The 18,015-nt window shown below is 47.1% G+C and overlaps 1 protein-coding gene across 1 annotated transcript in view; it reads right to left on the bottom strand.

The window, feature by feature from the left end:
• LOC144173825 (acid ceramidase-like) overlaps positions 1-18,015 on the bottom strand; it is a 54,096-nt gene that overhangs the window by 35,027 nt on the left and 1,054 nt on the right. The window contains exons 2-8 of the mRNA XM_077702082.1: positions 4,665-4,708; positions 2,514-2,598; positions 1,578-1,661; positions 1,409-1,487; positions 866-940; positions 457-502; positions 227-371 (exon numbers count right to left, since the gene is read on the bottom strand). Of these exons, the coding sequence (XP_077558208.1) occupies positions 227-371; positions 457-502; positions 866-940; positions 1,409-1,487; positions 1,578-1,661; positions 2,514-2,598; positions 4,665-4,708 (558 nt within the window). The remainder of the gene's footprint in view (positions 1-226; positions 372-456; positions 503-865; positions 941-1,408; positions 1,488-1,577; positions 1,662-2,513; positions 2,599-4,664; positions 4,709-18,015) is intronic.

Below are 18,015 nucleotides of genomic sequence, written 5' to 3'. Positions count from 1 at the left end.
CACACGACGGAAATCTTTTCCCTGTTCCGTCTTCGTAACCCGATTTCCGGCACATTTCCGGCTAATGTGTCCTCTTGCACAAGAAGCAGAATCTACTGCGCCAGAACACCCCTATCTATTCTTGTAAGGAACCACTCGTATCTTCGTCAGCAACTTAGTTGATACTGAGTCATACAAGGCTAGCTAATTCACTTGCTACCAATTAAAATGAAGGGGGAGTGCTTACCGGCTTCACGCCGGTCAAGATTCCCAGGTATCCAGCGAAAGTTACTGCTTTAAACACAGTCTTTTCGGATCTCTGAAAGTCAAGATTGACGACGGTCGGCCGCAGAACTTCCGTCATAGCCCACGTGTGGTTCCGTGAGTCCCAGCTGGAATAGAACGGCGCTTCTTTCATTTCAGTGCCCACTGGCTATTGCTACTATCCTCCCTAGGAAGGCTTCAGCCTGCACTTACCCGAGGAACAGCCCGAAATCCAAATTTCTTGCGTGATATATTTCACCTGGCAGAAGACATGCACAAAAATACATACGATGAGAGAAAAAGTAAATGTAGAATTTTAAAACTTTGTTACCTATTTTGGAGAAATATTCCTATATATAGAAAATTTAGGAATGTCTCCTACAAAATTAAACAGCATTTAGGAATCTCAAATTTATGAATATTTACGAATATTCCTGCAAAATTGCGGAATATTTCAGTGGGCGGTGTCCTGGATTGAGAACCCCGCCCCCTAACCAGCTTGATTTAGCTTTCTCCTCCTCTTTTCTCCTCCTCTTCCCCACAGAAAACTTAATAATTCTACATGCTATACAAAAACGTGGTGGAATAATATCCGCCGGGGCCTGCGTAATTACTCACGTACCATGCGGGTCCTGGGCAACAATCGACGTGCAGAGAGTGAAGAACTCGTAAAAGACGTTGTACAGCACGACCTCCCCTGAAATGAAGAAGACAAGGCTATTCAAAGCAAGCATTCAGGCCACACATAGGAAGAGAGAACGTTTCTGGTCGTGACTGGGATTTTTAAAGTTCTTGCGTGCACACTATGTACGTCAACGCCACTCGGTAGTTCACTCTGAACATCACCGATATTGTCTTGTTCAATTGCTGAAGCTGCCTCCCCGTTCGACCCTGTGGTCCGCTGGCGAAATTACTAATGTCTTCCTTTGGGTCGAAGACTTACTTTTTGAGTAAAGCATGCTCTTCTGCCCTAGTTCCACCATAACCTCGTGAAGGGATGATATTGTATCTTTTAGGTTGTTTTAGGTGCAGTACGTAACCAGTCGCAACGCAACGTGCTATTGACGACCTGCTCATTGCTAGTAATGCCAGTTCAGCACGATCCCAATTGGCGACCAAAAATGTCCGTTCCCAGAATGTTGCAGTCCATTAATTGAGCACGCACCCAGTGGTAGTCCAGTGATGTTGGCAAGCGACTTCATTTCCTCCGTGAAGGGCCAAGGCAGACTTCTCAGAAGCTTCGGCTGATACCAGGGGGAAAGAGAGGCGGAAAATTTCTTGCACTGTTCGCCTCTTTAGAGCATAGACGTATTCGTTCGAGAGCACGCACATACCATGGCGGAATCAATGAAGTCAAGAACACGTGGTCCCAATATGTCCAATGTAAGATTCTTTAGTGCCTCGTGCATTTTGTACACCTGAAACGTAATAAAGTTAAAAACCACAGGTACGGATAAACGTATACGTATGTATATAAGTAGATTTAGGAGACCAAAAAGGTTATTTTTAAAAGCCTTAGCTATGGAAGCTTGAATTTTTTTCTGATGTACCATAAAAATCAGCCAGCTAGTTACGTTTTGCAGTTTCTGAAGAGTACCATAAACAAGGCCACAAAACGAGTTCCCTCATGTCATATAATTGACATGCATTGTATATCTATGGCTCAGCGCGCCAATCTTTCTCGTAGAAACGCAACCCTGACTTTTTTTATAGTTACGGCAGTTGACTCCGCAGGGTGTAGACTTCACTGCGAGGAGTACTGAAAACACATCCTTCAAAACAAATGACATGCTAGTCGAAATAATCCCTTGCTCAACATATATGCTGCGGGTGTAGTTCTTGTCAAAGATGCTCTGGTAAAACCCCTGCTATTCAGGTGAAGGCAGGGTTCTGCAATGTCCATGACTGCAGTTCAAGCACACACACAACATATTAAAACTGAAGCCCTGTACCCCTGAAACTACACCCTCGTTGCCTTCGCCTTCCTGCTGGCACGATCGGCTTTTATTCCTTGGGGGCTAGCCGCCAGCGGAACTCATTCCACTGTACGCTGTACCACACTACATGTCATTCTTCGGGAGGCGTGCAAGATCCCAAATTTACTGAACCTGCAGCAAAAAGAACTTACTTTCCTTATAGAGGACAACAGGACTAGCGGACCTTGCTTCGCGGTCATGGGATCCACACAAGCCGGAGTCCATGGCTGACTTCAATTATACCGCCGAGACGATCTTACCGAGTCGAGATGAAGAGGAAACTCGGAGACCTACCTCAGCCCGTTTGGCCCTTGCTACTTCAGCCCATCTTTCTCCCGGTGGCAGGTCCAAGTTTATGACGAAGGAAGATACCTCGGAGCTGCAAACAGTGAGTAGACATGCACGAGGCCCAGATCAAATATCCACTAACATGTGGCCTGTGCTTTTGTGCGGTACTGACAAGATTCAGAGTATTGCTACGATAGCAAAGAGCTTCAGCAGGCCAACGAGATGAAGAAACTACCAGACCACGGTAAGGTAAAGACGATTGTGGTAATATCTATACTACCCCCTCCAGCCATGCCTTCTCATTAATTTATGTTTGTTACTAGCACGTGTCCGCGCTCGGCTATCTTATCATGTATTTCATGCGAAGCGCGGATTTCCTTTTTTCGCATGCCACATCCGCAAGCTGGGTTGATGCGGGAAACGCGCACGAAGCTTTGCGGCCATTACCGTAGACTGTTGTTGTCTGATGGACAGTGTTGTCGCTGTAATCTCAAGTTTCCAGTAATGAGAGTACTACGGAATGCGTGGAAAGAAAAAGCTGTGGCATTTCGATTCGCCGACGAGAGTCCGTGCACTGTTGATTGCTCCTTCAACGTCTGTGTATTCTTCAAGTTCACTGGGTAGCAAAAGTTCGCTCTAATAAATTTTATTCCTTCAAGACCCCTGTGTCGTCCTTGGCAACGTTACAGTACCACAGTGGAACACCGCTGATACGTCACCCGGACTTACGACGACCCGCTTCTTAGGACGGATCACCGCGGTCCCGGCAAACTCCCCATAGAAACAATGCATTAAAAACCCCGATGATATGAGGCTCGGGTGCACGCGGTCCGCTTCGTACGACGGACCCTGGCTCGGATAAAGCGGCGTTTTTGCCATTTTTTACACCGCTTCGCCGCCTCGCCCCGACCTTTCTTTATTCTGAACCTCCGTTTGACGCTGCTTGATGTGTTAGGGTGCGCAGGCGGGCCAGAGTACTTGCTGAACAGACGCAGGCACACAGACGGGTACTCGCGAGCGGAATCCTGAATCGTGAGCGGCCCCACGGTGGCAGGCCGACCGTGAATTTGAAGCTCCCATAGAGCCGCCGACGAACGCGAAAACACATACGACGGAACTCCACGGCGATGGCCGAGCACCCGCTTTCCCTACCCGCTCGACCCGAGTTTCATTCTTTCAAGACGCCCTCTCTCCCTATATCTCTGCTGTCTGCTTATCACTGTCTTTCAAAGCCGCCTTTCTTTGGTACAGTGTCTCAATTCACGCGCGTCCGCCACAAGGGTGGAGACACGTATACGTTGGCACCCCCATTTTGGGTCAATTGCTGGACGCCGCACTGCGGCCGCAGCAAGTCACTGAAGCAAGACGTCGCTATAGTATTCGCCGCAACACGGTTTACTCGCGAAGTTTGAATCATCTATTTCGCGTGGCTGGATTTTTTGAAAACGAAAACAGCTATGTGTTGAGCACTTTGACCCAACAGCGACTTCACGGGACCGTTCAAAGGGTGTCTGCAATGGGAATGCCGTTTTTTTTTTCATCGCCGCATTCTATCGTTCGTTTCGCTTGGCCTTGGCAGTTTCACACTCGCCTTTTGCCCTCACGATTTGCTCGACCACTTCGGCCTGATCTCGCGCACGCAAGGAGCTAGGGTGTCGCGCAGCGCGCGGCGCTTGGCTGGCGGGCTAGCTCGGACGCATGGAGGGAAGGGGGTGCAACATAAACGCTGTTTTTATTTTAAACTTGAGACTTCAGCTAAAGGTTCGCAAATCACGCGAGAACGCGCTAAATATAGTAGCTTAAAAAGGTTTTTAACCAACCTGCCGCGTGAGATAGTCTACTAGGCCGGCATTTACCAGCACCCCGGTCGTACGACACCCCGGTCACACGACGCTTTCTCGCGGCCCCTTGAAAGTCGTATTATCGGGGTTCCACTGTATATCGCACGGGGTAGTAAATGCAGGTATAAATCCAAGACAGGTGCCGTCCTCACCTCCCCCCCCCCTTTTTTTTGTGGCCGTTCGTTGCAAAACCACGCCACGAATACAACCCTTCAGGGCGTGCCTTTTCAAGCGCTTTTTGTCTGTTTGTTTTGTTCGGCAATTAGTGTCAGACACAATACTGCCATGAAGCTTAGCGATAGAAAATTGTTCTTACCTGTTAAGTGGCTGCAGGCCGTGCGCACATTTGGGATACTGGAACTGGAAGAGGAAAGCCATAAAGTATGTGCGGCCGACGATGCACATGTATCGCTTACGAAATTTCTTCTCGCCAGCGCAATACCGAGCTTTTGTAAGAATACAATTCACAAAATATTTTCCGAATGCCGAGATGAATTATTCAGGTCGATGCGACTGACATCTAAGCGAGCGAAATCTGAGAAGCTTCATTTAACGGTTTCTCCATTAGTACCATTGGTAAACTGAAAAGAGCGAGGACGAGCCTATTTGCCATTAATCTCGACAGATATCTGGCAGTCATTCACCGACGTTACTTTAGCTCTAATTACACTGCGTGAAACCAAAGTTTGTGAAATACGTATTGCAGTCTTAAGTTTAGGCTTGTATCTACTAATTCCTAAGACCGGCCTGCAATGTTTTTTTTTTTTTCTTTCATTTACGTGCAGGCCCACACTGAGTGTCTACGGCCTCCAAAGGGCGCGACGCGCCGCACATGGAAGCACTTTCTTCGAAGAATGCGAGGGGGAGTGCCGCGTGGTCTCGCACCAGGTGCGTTGAGTGTCCAGGCTCGGGCGTGGAACAGGAAACGGCAGCGGCCGGGTCATAAATCGCTGTGCGGACTCATCACGAAGACGCGGAATGTCAAAGCGGCGGCAGCGGCGTCAACGGATTTCTTTGAAACTGTAACACGCTCTGGTTTGTTTTGAAATGGGTAATTCGAGGATGACCGCAAACAGAGCGCCAACTGGACATAAGTTTCCATAACCGTTGGCCGCGGAAACGGGCATGGTGCGGTGGCGGCGACCTTTGGTAAACAAGCGGCGACACGCCGCAGGTGTTTGTTGGCATGTGGGGTTCGGGGAGTGTAGGCCTTGTCGGGCCCTTTGAGCTGCTTTGAGGCCACTCCCGAATCGGCGCAAGAACGCGTTAGACGTGGCTATAGTTTGCTTTTCGTCTCACGGCTTCCGGTGCGAATCCTTTCTGAGTATTTACGTCTAGTTTGCGTGGGAATGGGGAAGGAGTCTAGGACAAGGGGTGGGCCAAGGGCCTAATTATGAGCTCCGCCTGTGAGTAATTGTGCGGCCTATAAACTGCCAGAACTATTAATTATGTGTTTCTGTTTCTCGGGTTCCGCCTTCCTTGGAGACGTGTTTTTTTTTAAATAAAAACCAAGATGCTTTAAAAACCTTGGTTTGTACGAGCCCCGCTTGAGGCGGGCTCGTCTCGAGCTCCTCTCGAACTCGGATCTGCGATGTCTGTTGTAACTGAGCTGTAATTTCCACTCCCTTTCCGCAACTTATAAATATGAATTATATTCAGATAACCGAGGCAGGGGTAAAATCATTGCTCGCTAATGTGAATGCACACTCTGCGCATGGCCCTGGCGGTATATCAAATCAAGTTCTTAAACGCTGCGCAGCTCATATCGCTCCTTTTCTGGTCCTACTGATCACACTATCTTTAAACTGCGCGACGTTGCCAGAGACTGGAAGATAGCGAACGTCACACCCCTACATAAAACCGGTGACAAAGACAAACCTTGCAACTACAGACCCAACCTGCGTTTGCTGTAAAACTTTAGAACATATTATATATATTCATGTCTAATCAAGCACCTTCAAGACAATAAATTTTTCACGCCGTGGCAACATGGGCTTTGGTCAGGTTTATCTTGTGTAACGAAACTTACTGAGTTTATTCACGATATTGCTTTAGGTTTCGACAAATGTGTGCACATAGATGCTATTTTCTCAGATTTACAAAAAAACTTTCGGCGTTGTTAAGCACAATCTTCTACTTTACAAGATGTCGCTTTTAGGCCTTCTCAAATATCTCCTAAGCTGGGTGTAAGACTACTTGAGCGATCGCCAGCAGCAGGTGCTTGTTAATGGTGTTTCATCATCTCCTGTAAGTGTTCTATCTGGAATCCCACAGGGCTCCGTCCTTGCACCACTACTTTTTCTTATTTTCTTCAATGGTCTTCCCATCGGACTTAAATGCACTGTACGGTTATAAGCTGACGATTGCATCATATATCACCCTGTGAAATGTGCCGAAGGCGTCGATGTAATACAGACCTTGACAGAATTATCACTTGGTGTACAGAATGGCAGATGAAGTTAAACATTCCCAAATGCTATCACGCCCAATTTACGAACAAGAAAAACAAAGTGCACTGTTCATTATCGTTGCAGAATAGTAAAATACAGACTAGACACGGTAAAATATCTTGGTGTGACCCTCACAGAAACATTAGACTGGACCACCCACATCGACGCAATAATCAGCAAGGCATATCGTCTTCTTTATTTCTTCCACGGGAATTTTAAGGATGCCCCACAAACATTAAAAGAAACGCTTTATTTCACAAATATAAAACCAGTACTTGAATATGCATGCACAGCATGGGACCCTTCTACTGCAATATTACAAGAAAAACAAGAGAGAGTTCAAAAACGAGCTGCTTGGTTTGTAACCAATAATTACAATTTTAATGTCAGGACCTCACAAATTATAAACAGTATTGGATGGAAGTCGTTGCATCAGAGAAGAAAACTGCTAAGGTTGAAATTTCTACACAAGATTTCACCGAACCGGAATAGATAAAGATTTGTACTTAAAACAGCCACACTATGTATCCGCACACAAAGACAATGCACTAAAGATTAGAGAATACCAATGTCGCATTACTGTGTTCAAATATTCATTTTTTCCTAACATTATTAGTGACTGGAATAACCTCCCAAAATAAGTTTTTCTTGCCACAAATTTTTCTGAGTCTATAGAGCATGCTGTATAATTTTCTTTCCAGATATTTCCCTCATGTATTGATAATTGTTCAAGTAAGTGTTTCATTGTTATTGGTCTCACACTGACAAATTTATGTACTGTATACTGTTCGAAATAAACCCCCTACTACGGGCGCTGTAAGAACGTGTTGTTGTTGTTGAAAACGTTTATTTTGTTGAAAATTAAAAAAAAATAAGTTAGTAGATTTTGTAATAAAGTGCAAATTTGTGGAGTAGACCGTCATCAGCTATGTGCCTTCGATCAGCGAGCCATCTTTCACGTCTCCATCATCTACCGATCGATCCTATTTCAATGGGAAGTATCACTTGAAGATTTCGTGCATCAATAACCGACGAGAATGGAATTCGAACAGTGGAGGCCGGAAATTCAGTCTTGTGTGGAATTCTGTCTTGTATACAGGCGAGGTTGTATCGTTACTCGTTGAGATATTCAGGCCAACAAGAGCTGTATACGGCAGATAACGCGTTTTACCCCTTATGCCCCCCCAAAAACTCACGCTGTTTCTTGCTTTCGTTCTCTTAAAGCGAAAGCTTTCTTAGTGGAACCGATGGCGTCCTCTAAAAAAAAACTAATGCGATTTCCCTCAGGCCGGTTTGTAGATAGAAAAGCTCTGATAAGATCTCGACACGTGAGGCGTGCGTGAATCTGGGCAAAAACGGTTACTTTAAAATCGCGAAGAGGGAACGGTTCCAGACTAAGACGATACACGTAGCGAACATGAAGGGGTGAAGTTGTACACCTTTATCTCATAAACTACTCATCGGTATACACCATATTCCATAAGCAGCCGGGAAAAGAGGAAAATACTCCCAAACAAGTTCTCTCGGCGGCCCACACGCCTTCCGCTTCCGGCGGACCAGCGTTGCCTGTGCGCGCTCCGCTGCGTGGTACAAGAGTGTTTCGCACCGGGTGCTTAGTTTTTGCGGAACTTTCAACTGTTTTAGCCAATGCTGCGATGTTGTTCAAGGCGCAAGCGTCACTTGCTCAGCACAGTGCCGTGGTGGGTGTTGTAGCACGCGCCCCCCGCGGGCCATCCTCCCGTTCCGAAATCACTGGGCCGATTCCCCCGCGTGTCACTTGCCACGCGGGGTTCCCTTCCCCTGAATGCCACTTTACCGTGCCAGAAGCACTGTTGAAGGCAGGAGGCTCCCTCTCCCAGCGGGGGCCAGCTGCGGGAGCGCGGTCTTCGTGAACTTGTTTGGAAGCGGTGTGCTTCCGGTCAAGAGAAAGGAAAGCTACCGCAACGTCCGTTTTTTTTTTTTTACTTTGTTTAGTTTTAGTGAGCGGAGCTGCCGCTCTGTTTTGCCGAGCAAAACAGAAAACGAAGTAAGGGGAGAGCTAAAATAAAGCGTACTCAGTGCGCGTAAAACTGCATTGCGTTTATGTGTGCGGATTAATTTTTATTTACTGCCTCTTCTCTTTGAATTCGTGCTTTTTTTCTCTCTCTATCTTTCTTCTTAAAAATAAATCTGAAAATCTCACCAGGGCAGTACTTTAAGTGTAGCAAATAACGTTGTAACACAAAGAACTCAGCATTACTTGAATTGCCGTGAATTTGTTCTTGTTTTTATTTGTTTTTATACTTTTATTTTAGAGCAGTGCTGCTTATTGCAATGTTTTTATTGCCAGTTTGATTGGTTTTATACGATGGCCGTTTTCTTTCTTCTTTCGTCTTTCCCCTGCTTTCCTTTTTGTTAGTTTTTTTCCCCTTTGTCATTGCTGTCCTTTGGTGTTGATCAGCGCTCTTGGCTGAAATCTTTTAATAAATGTCTCTGTATATTTTTTACCTTGTTGTGGGATTGATGAGTCCATTTTCGGACTGTACACATTCTTCTAGGTATCTCCTACAACAATTCACTTTGGGTGACTGTAGTAATCTCAATAATTAAATACGGACTTACTGCAGAACGACAACGTGCACTCAGAATTGCCTCCTGAAAGTCGGAACAACTAACTTTAAAATGCATCCCCATAACGAGGACAAAAGGACGGTGTATTTGGCCGATGACAGTTTGCGGCTCTCAGCACAATTTTGACTCGTTTGGAACAGTTCATGTGCAGCGCCATAATTAAAATGCAGCCTGTTCAAGTTTCCCTCAGCGCAGATTATCATTAAAAGGTGAAAAGATGTGCAGACATTCAGATAATTGTATAGTAATGCATACTTTTCTTACGCCACTTGTATTCATTGTGAGCTTTTTCTAGCCTGACTGGATTAGCTATATAAGTACAGGTATTTTATTGTTTCAAAGTTTTGCTTTGTTTCTATTCGCCAATAATGTACAGTTTCACTAATATTGCGATTAAGGGCCTCAAGTTCCCCAAGTACGCATGTTGGCGCCGATGCAAGTGGCACTGCACGGCTAGTGCTGTTCCCAATTTTTCATTCGTGTTTCCGTCATCATGTGAAGAATTGATTTATTTTTGTCTGATTTTTGAGGGCAATTTATAAGATACACATTTTTTTATTTCTTCAGTTCTTTTGCTGCATACTTTAAGTTCTTTCTGTTTTTGTATGTATGTTTTGTTTACATTCGCTCCGTCCATTTGTCGCTATACGCTATTATATACTAATTAAGTGTGTTACCTCTGCCGATTCCACATTTTGTGCACATACTCGGCATTACGCGGTAAGTTTTGACCATTTTTATTCATGTTTCTGTAGTTGTTCTGGGTGATTTTTTATTGTCTTGGTTTTTGGGGATGCATGTGGTCTATTTTGCAAGTTTGCATTTATAACTTCATTTTTTTCATTTTCTTTCTTTTCCAGTTTTTTTTTTTCATTTTGCTTAACCAATTATCTTCGCTTACGTTAAATATAACTATTGAATCTGTTAACTAAGCCAATAAAAAATTTTTCAGGTAGTACCCGCTGTCGCAGATGAAGAACTTCGAGGGACTGATCCAAATTGTCTTCAAGTACAGTACGTCAGTACTCTCAAGCGCTTCCGTGGAACGGTTCAACATTGCCAACGAAGTGTTGACGAAAAAACGGGTTTGTCTTTCTGACTCTCACATCAAGATGAAGAAGGGCTGTCGCGGTACCTGCTGTCAACTGGTACCTGCTGGTACCAGTTGACAGCAGGTACCGCGACAGCCCTTCCTGTGCCTCGGCTGGAAAGGTTTGCTGCCCAAAGGAAAAGAAATCCTCGGGCGCGGACGAAGTGACCAAACCTTCGCTGGATGGCTTGGTCACCGCAGCCAGCGGTCTTCGAATCATGTCGTTGGTCTCCTTGTCCCGCATAGAACTGTATAGGAACCGTGATAGCTTAAATCATGGGATTAAGCAACTGGCGACAACGAGCTCGCGCTTTCCTTTGAGGGGGGAAAACCTGCAATCCCGAACAAATCCCGGTGACCCTGCAATCCCGGTAACCCTTCGAATGACCTTACAGCGAGAGCAACTCCCTCAACAACAACGCACCCCCGGCTCGCGCGCACTGATGCGGTACATACACCTGACAATATATGGTGGTTTCACAAGGTAGCTGCAGCGCCGCCCGGACATAGAAACCTTTCCCCGGCAGGCCACAATTCTATCGGCCAGGCGCGCATCCTGGCCTCCCCAGGCAAACGATGAAAGGTGAAAAGCATTCTCGCTGCTGCGCTATTCATCCGTCAAACGCCTCGTAAGCCCAACAGGCATAAAAGCAAGCACAAGCTGTGGCCCGCCGCGTGGTTATTCTTCTGCCTTTGACCTTCGAGAGAGCACGTTCCGCTGAAGGGCGGGCAAATTGGAAATGTTACAGGAACATAAACACAGTAGCGACTTGTGGATTTTTGTACTCGAGCCTTGGCATCAAAAGCAGCCAGTTCCTAGCGATGTAACGTTTGCAGAAGGAACGCCGTTCCTGCCGTTCCTTCGAAAACCTAACGATGTTACCGTTACAGTTCCACCGAACCTTAATGGAACGGTGGCGTTCCTCCGTTCCTCCAAAAAGTAACTACGTTCCGCATGGAGGTAAATTTCGCGGCGACGCTCGCGGTTCTCGTCAGTGGCCGTTCTCGGGCGAGGAGCCGCGACGCCTCCGGTGAAATTTGAGCCGCCTGCTCTCTCCGTCCCCCGCTGAGCACCCAGAAAACGACGAAAAATATTGTATACCGCAATTCACACAGTCGACGTGCACATTACGAAGCGTTGAAAACCGTGCCCATTCTACAGAGATGTCGCATTTATGCTGCACATCGCGGAAGCAGTTTGTGTGTTGTATGACAGTTCGAACGCATCAGTCTACAGGGTGTTCCAGCTATCATGCACCAAGATATTTAAAAAGAGCAACGGCGTAACGCGAAGAAAACGTAGTGCATAATGTTTCCAGTACAGTAGAGTAGCGGCCAGTAATTTTTTTGTTAATGATATTTAATTGGCTAATTGTAATTATTTTTAAAACTTGAGAAGTACTGCCCCAATCATTAAAGTGTCACTGAGGCACTTGTAGGTACACACGAGAGACATCTGACTGCGGTATTTTAACCGACGTGCTTATTGCGTACTAATTTATTCTGACTGATAAGGAAAGCCCGCGAAATATGAAAAATAACACGTGACTGCGCTTTAGCCCGCATCATAAAGCATTGCCTTCGAACAGGCTCCCTCTGAGTTAGCCGGAACGCAATAAGGAAGAGAAAGAAAGAAGAAATCGCGACCGAGTTTGTGCCTTCTGCCCTTTATCTTTAGCCGTTATTCTTTCCCTGGGTGCTTCCGTCATAGGATATTGCCACAGAGATGTTGTGGTCGCTTTTCATTCCTTTGTTGCGACGACAGGCCGGATGCCCTGCTAGATAGCTATGCCTTCATTCGCAAGTTTTTTTCCCTGACAATCCTGTTCTATCCAAAGATTTCTTTTTCTACTCTCAATGTTTTTTCTCGTACTTCTTTTTTTTCTTTCTCTCTAAAATAAACCGAGTCACAGCCTAATTATTACAGGCAGCTTCTTGGCCAATCCCCCTCGTGGGTACGCACCATGACATAAGGAACCAACCAACCAACCAACCAACATGCGCCCCGCGAAACTTGCTGTTGCTGCTCCTTCCATGTATGCCATCATCAAGGTGATGCGCTGCCTCTTTGGGCGTGTGACAGGCAAAGCAGGTATTTCAATCAGCTTATTTGAAAGCGCTGTTTTACGACGCGGGCGGGCCGCAACTCCACTGTACTGGAAACATTATGCACTAAGTTTTCTTCGAGTTACGCCGTCGCTGTTTTTAAAAATCTTGGTGCATTATAGCTGGGACCCCGTGTATAACAATTATATTGAAGCAGCATTTTATCTTTTCCAGGTTTCATCCGTGGACATCGTTTGCCGGTGCACTGTATGCGGCGACCACAAGCAGCTGGTACGCGGCAGAACCCAGAGAAATCGTGAAGTTGCCACTGGACACGTCACTGGAAAAAGCTTTGGTGCTGTGTTTGTGTTCGTATTACATAGAGGACGTTACGTACCCGTCTGCTTTTGGGAAGTTGCAAGGATTCCTTCAGGTAGCAATTAGACATGATGGCATCGACGAAATTACATGGGCGCCCAAAATGGTACGTGATTTGCTAATGTAATTACACTTCGTCTGAGTTAAGGTCATAGCAACGCTCACGCGCTGTTTTAAAGCGGCATGGAGAGTTCATCTGAAGCCTATTTTATAGTTCCTGTCATTATTTCTCGGATTTCTCTGTATGGAAGCATTCTTGTAAGTTATTGTGAATAAAGAAGTTTCAGACAAATTTAAAATTTGTTTAAATTTCTTGTTTGTGTTGTCCCTCAGCTTTGATTCAAAATCTCAACCTTCGCAGAAATCCTCACAGACTTTTTCACTTAATTTTCTTCACCTACGTATAGATAATGACGCTGAAAGAATGCACATCACAAGCTTAACTGTATGTGATTAGCTTATTGTTACACTTGTTCTTTATGAACAAGATGCTTTATGAACGTTCGTCTTCCATGGTGCTTAGGTTTATCAGCGGAAATTCAGAGGCAATCCGTAACCCCCTTATTCTGCTAACACTAGTAGGTTTGGGGCCGTGTATAACGAATAATTAACGCCGCAATCGCAATGCGAGTCTTGTCGATCCGTGGCTAGCAACCCTCTTATCGCTTAGTGAAGGTGAAAAGAGGATTTGTACTTACCCGATGCGGCATTCTCCAGCTGGGTATAATACGCCTCTCTGGCCATCAGAAATCCTTTAAAAAGAAAGCTAAAAGAAGATAACGTTTGCTGTGCCGTATTTATGGGTTTGGTGGGTGCTCCAAGCTACACAGACCGTAAATACGGCACTGCAACAATTACCTTCTTTCAGCTTTTATTTAAACGATTCCTGGCAGTCAGAGAGGCGTATTATACACAGCTGGAGAATGCCACATCGGGTAAGAACAAATCCTCTTTTCCTCCTCACTAAGCGATAAGAAGGTCGCCAGTCACGGATTACAAGCGTGAGCGCTGAGCGTGGTAGTTCACCACGCCTAAAACAAGCGTGCAAAAAATACACTTTACTCACGCTTCGTAAGCGTTACACGTCCCCCGAGTCACGCTTAGGAAGCGTGATGTTTCAGCGTGAAAGCACATCACACTTGGAACAAGCGTGCAAAAAATCGCCGACACTCACGCTTGCCACGCGTTAAAAAATTTACAGGGCAGATTTTTTCCCTGCTACTGTAGTTGCTATCATGAAACAACCCCGGCCTTTACAGCAGTACGCGGTCCATACAGCTGTGAGAGTTACTGGCGCGCAAACAAACGCACACATACGAGTGCGTCAAGGACACGTGGAGCCTCGTGATTGTGCTCCAACGCGGACGACTACCGTCACCTTGGTGGAGTCGGAGGAAACAAGCCACCCAGTGAGGGCAGACCGTGTTATCGATTCAGGACAAAAATGCACGAAACTCTGACTCTAGCCGTCACAGCTTTACTGTTACAAAAATTCGTGTGTGCAGCAAAATTGACACAATGTTGCGTTCGGAATGGGGGCCCAGAAAGGGTGCTTTCTACCGTTCACCCCTATGTGGAAGAACGCATGTTTAAACTGTCGACTGATGCCTGGGTTCTCCAGAAGCCTCCGGTCCTGCGGTCCTCCAGGGCGAACTAAAAACGGCAGCAAGGCACGCCCACAAGAAGTCGTGCTTTCCATGGAGGAAGAAAAAGTTGAGACGGCATGACGTCACCCGTCACGCAGCTAGCCTTCGCAAGCCCAGCTCCGTTGAAGCCGCTCCCTCCACCGTTTCCCTTTCTCAAGCCGCCGCAGTCGGCCCAGCACGTGACCAGTGATTGACTGGTGTGCCCGGACTGACAGCGTTCTAGGACTGACAGCTCTCTTTATACCTTTCTCTCTCTCTCTCTCTCTTTCTACCTTATCCTATCACTCCCCCTCTACTTCCCTTCCCCTGCACTGGGTTGTATGCAGGTGAGCTCCCTGCCGAGCTCAAAATATCCCCAGTGAATTTCCTTTCATTTTCCCGTCGCGAACCACAACCCCCCCCCCCCCAGCACGTGACCTCCATGGTCTGGTGCAACGTTCTAGTAACGTTGGGCGTTCGCGCGCGCGAGGTCTGGTGCACCGGCGGCGGCCGCGGTCTCCGACTCCGGTGCATCTCTCGTGTTTGGTTGGCGGTAGCTTTTCTCCGTCCTTCCTGCATTTGTCTGCTCGGCGATCTCGGCCCGCGTGCGGGCAGGAGTGCCGCGTACGTGCGAAAGACAAAATCCGTAGAAAAAAAAAAAACATTAGCAGGCTTCGCGACAACGGGCTGCAGAGCAGTTTCGAGCAGACGAAATTGAAGAGTGCGCGGCGGCCCATACGGCGTCAGCGCGGTGGGGTCACGTGGTGCAGTGACGCCTGGGCCGACTTCGACTTTACTTTTTATGTATAGGCTTCAGGTTTCTCCGGTGGCGCCGTCTCCTAACTTTTTCTTCCTCCATGGTGCTTTCGGATAACTCATGCACAAAATATCCTGGTCCTGCAGACCCTCCCGTCACCCGTACCAAAGTCCTTCAATGCTTTTCTGGTCATCAAACACCTGGCCAAGTTTCGTTCGGGGAACAAGGCTACCGCGAGGGGCGCCACCGCAGATCGGAGGGCACGGGTGGCCGCCGCTGCCGGCCGGCTGCCCCGTGTGTGTAGGCCAGCGGAAGAACCTGCATCCGCCTTTGGCGGATGTAAATGTGTTGCTGGTAGCTATACCCTCAATCGTTGCTACACAACAAAGCCGACAGGAAGGTCTTATAATTGCAGCCCTTACGGGGAATACGTATCAGGCAGAATGCACGCTCAATGCTGTCGACTGATGTCTGGCTTTGATTCTGATAAACTTCTCAGAAGTCGCCACGCAGGTGAAGTTGGCGTTCCGATATGGTGTAAATTATTTCCTGGCCTTTGACCGTGGTCCTCATAGCCTTGCCCAGCTGCAGCTCTCGACCTTGGAAATCGATTTCACAGCAAGGCCATCGTTGCTCTGGAAACGCCACTGGTGGCTTCACGCGCGACAAAAGACTAATGGCTTGGCCGTGCACAGTGCTCCGTGCTTGCATGCCGTAGGCGCCGAGGTGCCAGACATTTTCTTTTAACAAACAATGAGGTGGACATAGTATAGTGAGTGACATGCGGAACTAATTTCTGACACCTGCTAGGGCTGAACCCCGTACGAAAAGCAGGAGAGACATATCAACGCGGTGCGAAAGGAAAAGTTTACACGGGTGTACAGTTCTTTTTTTCGAGCTCCCTTCGGACTCAGCTTCTTCAATGCTTTCCTTTGACGCTTTATTGATGTGCAGTGCGGTGTCACAGCGCGCTTTTTCGAAACGCTGCAAGCCTTGGCATTATTGAGCACAATAAAACAAAGATTACTCTGGGTACAACTCCTCTCCCGCGGGAGCACTCTAGCCATTCCGCGCTATACAAAAGCTGCAAACATGAAATGTGCGTTGCACTCTTGTTATCGGCGTAGTGTGATCGAAAATAGCACCGCGGGACTTGGAATTTTGTCATTCTAGTCACCAGTCCTCGTGCTTATCTGTTATCTTTCTCTAATGTAGGTGTACCTTACCAAACAATGAAAGGTGCACGGATCATTCACTGATGAATCGCCGCCCCTTTTACCGCCATTCAATGAAAGCCTCTCCTGCCGTGCGTCCAGCTAGAGTCTCGGTATGGCTTGGCGAAGTTCACGGTCTCTCGTCTTGCGAATGTTTTAGCAGCCACATTTACAAGGATAAATAATTTAACCAACAGTCAACGTCACTTAAAAATCCCCATCCTCTAGCCGGTTTCTACGCATGCAGGAACCAGGCTTGTCCCTAAAATGGGCGCGCCGCCAAGTCCAGTTCGTACTCTTCGGTTATGTTGAGAGCTGCCACTCTGCAGACGGCAATGTTAATGTATACGATGTTACTATACGCACATGGAACACTTAAGGCCCCGAAATTTTTCATACACAGTTTTAACGCGAAAGTGTTTTATGCCGGGGTCCACCACGATCTAAGTGACGCCATATCCGTCACGGAAATGACATCGCCGATTCACGCTGCGGCGCCGGGATTCGAGCCACGAACTCTTTCGCCGCAACGGGAGGTACGTATCGCGCTCCCGACTGCGCTATGAACAGACGCGAGAATAAGACGACAAACGTGCCTTATAGCCTTCCTTTCAGATGCTGCTTCAATCTAGGAGATGACACGCCAATGAGCGCCGACAGTTGGCGCCTCGATGCCAGCGCCTACGTGTACGGGAGACGCGCAGCGTAAGCTGCGAAGAAGCCGACTTGCGGATGTCGCGCTCGTGACACGGTGCGCTCCTCCTTTCGCTGCAGCGGACCTGTGTTCCCTGACAATCCGTTTGGTTTCGTTCGCACGGACGGTTTCCGAGCGCCTGTGGTTTCAGTCGGATTTACGCAATGCTCCTACGCGTGCAGTGTCTAACGTTGATGCGTCTAAAGGCCCAACCACAAGTTCATATCGATGCACAATAAACATTCAACTGCTCCTGTGAAGGCATATTTCACTCGTGTTTTACCGGTTCCTATGGAAGAGGGAACGACCACATTTTTCACATCCGCGAGGAGGCTGCACAGGAACCCATAGCATCTTCTCAGCCATCTTGGTTTTTCAGCCAACGAGTCAACTTTGTGTGTCTGGAACCTGGTATTATAATAAAGATTAATGTGTAGTAGTCATGGGTGTACAATTTAGAAGCCTTTGGTATAATGGACGCCGAATTCTTCCGAACCGCTATGAGGACTGCCATGACATCAGAAACGCGCCATGGAATACACTTGGACAACAAAGACGCAACTGTTTTAAATTATGCCTAGCTGACATGGATACCATACTACAAAGATGATTTTATTAATGATTTGGATTGAACACACCGATGCCACCTTCTATGCGGGCTTGAGAAACTCTGCCAGAGCCCCATTTACAAAAGGCCTGTAGTTGGGTTGGGCCTTTTAAGTGTAAAATACTGACTACGGCGATCGCGGGTTCTCTGGGGCATTGTTGAGACCCTCAGAAATGCTACGAAATGTAACGGTTCT

Source organism: Haemaphysalis longicornis, unplaced genomic scaffold (assembly GCF_048455015.1).
Source record: "Haemaphysalis longicornis isolate Haplotype H1 unplaced genomic scaffold, Haemaphysalis longicornis Haplotype H1 scaffold_3, whole genome shotgun sequence".
NCBI lineage: Eukaryota > Metazoa > Arthropoda > Arachnida > Ixodida > Ixodidae > Haemaphysalis > Haemaphysalis longicornis.
Note: the sequence above shows the minus strand (reverse complement) of the source record. Positions and strands in the feature narration are given on the sequence as shown.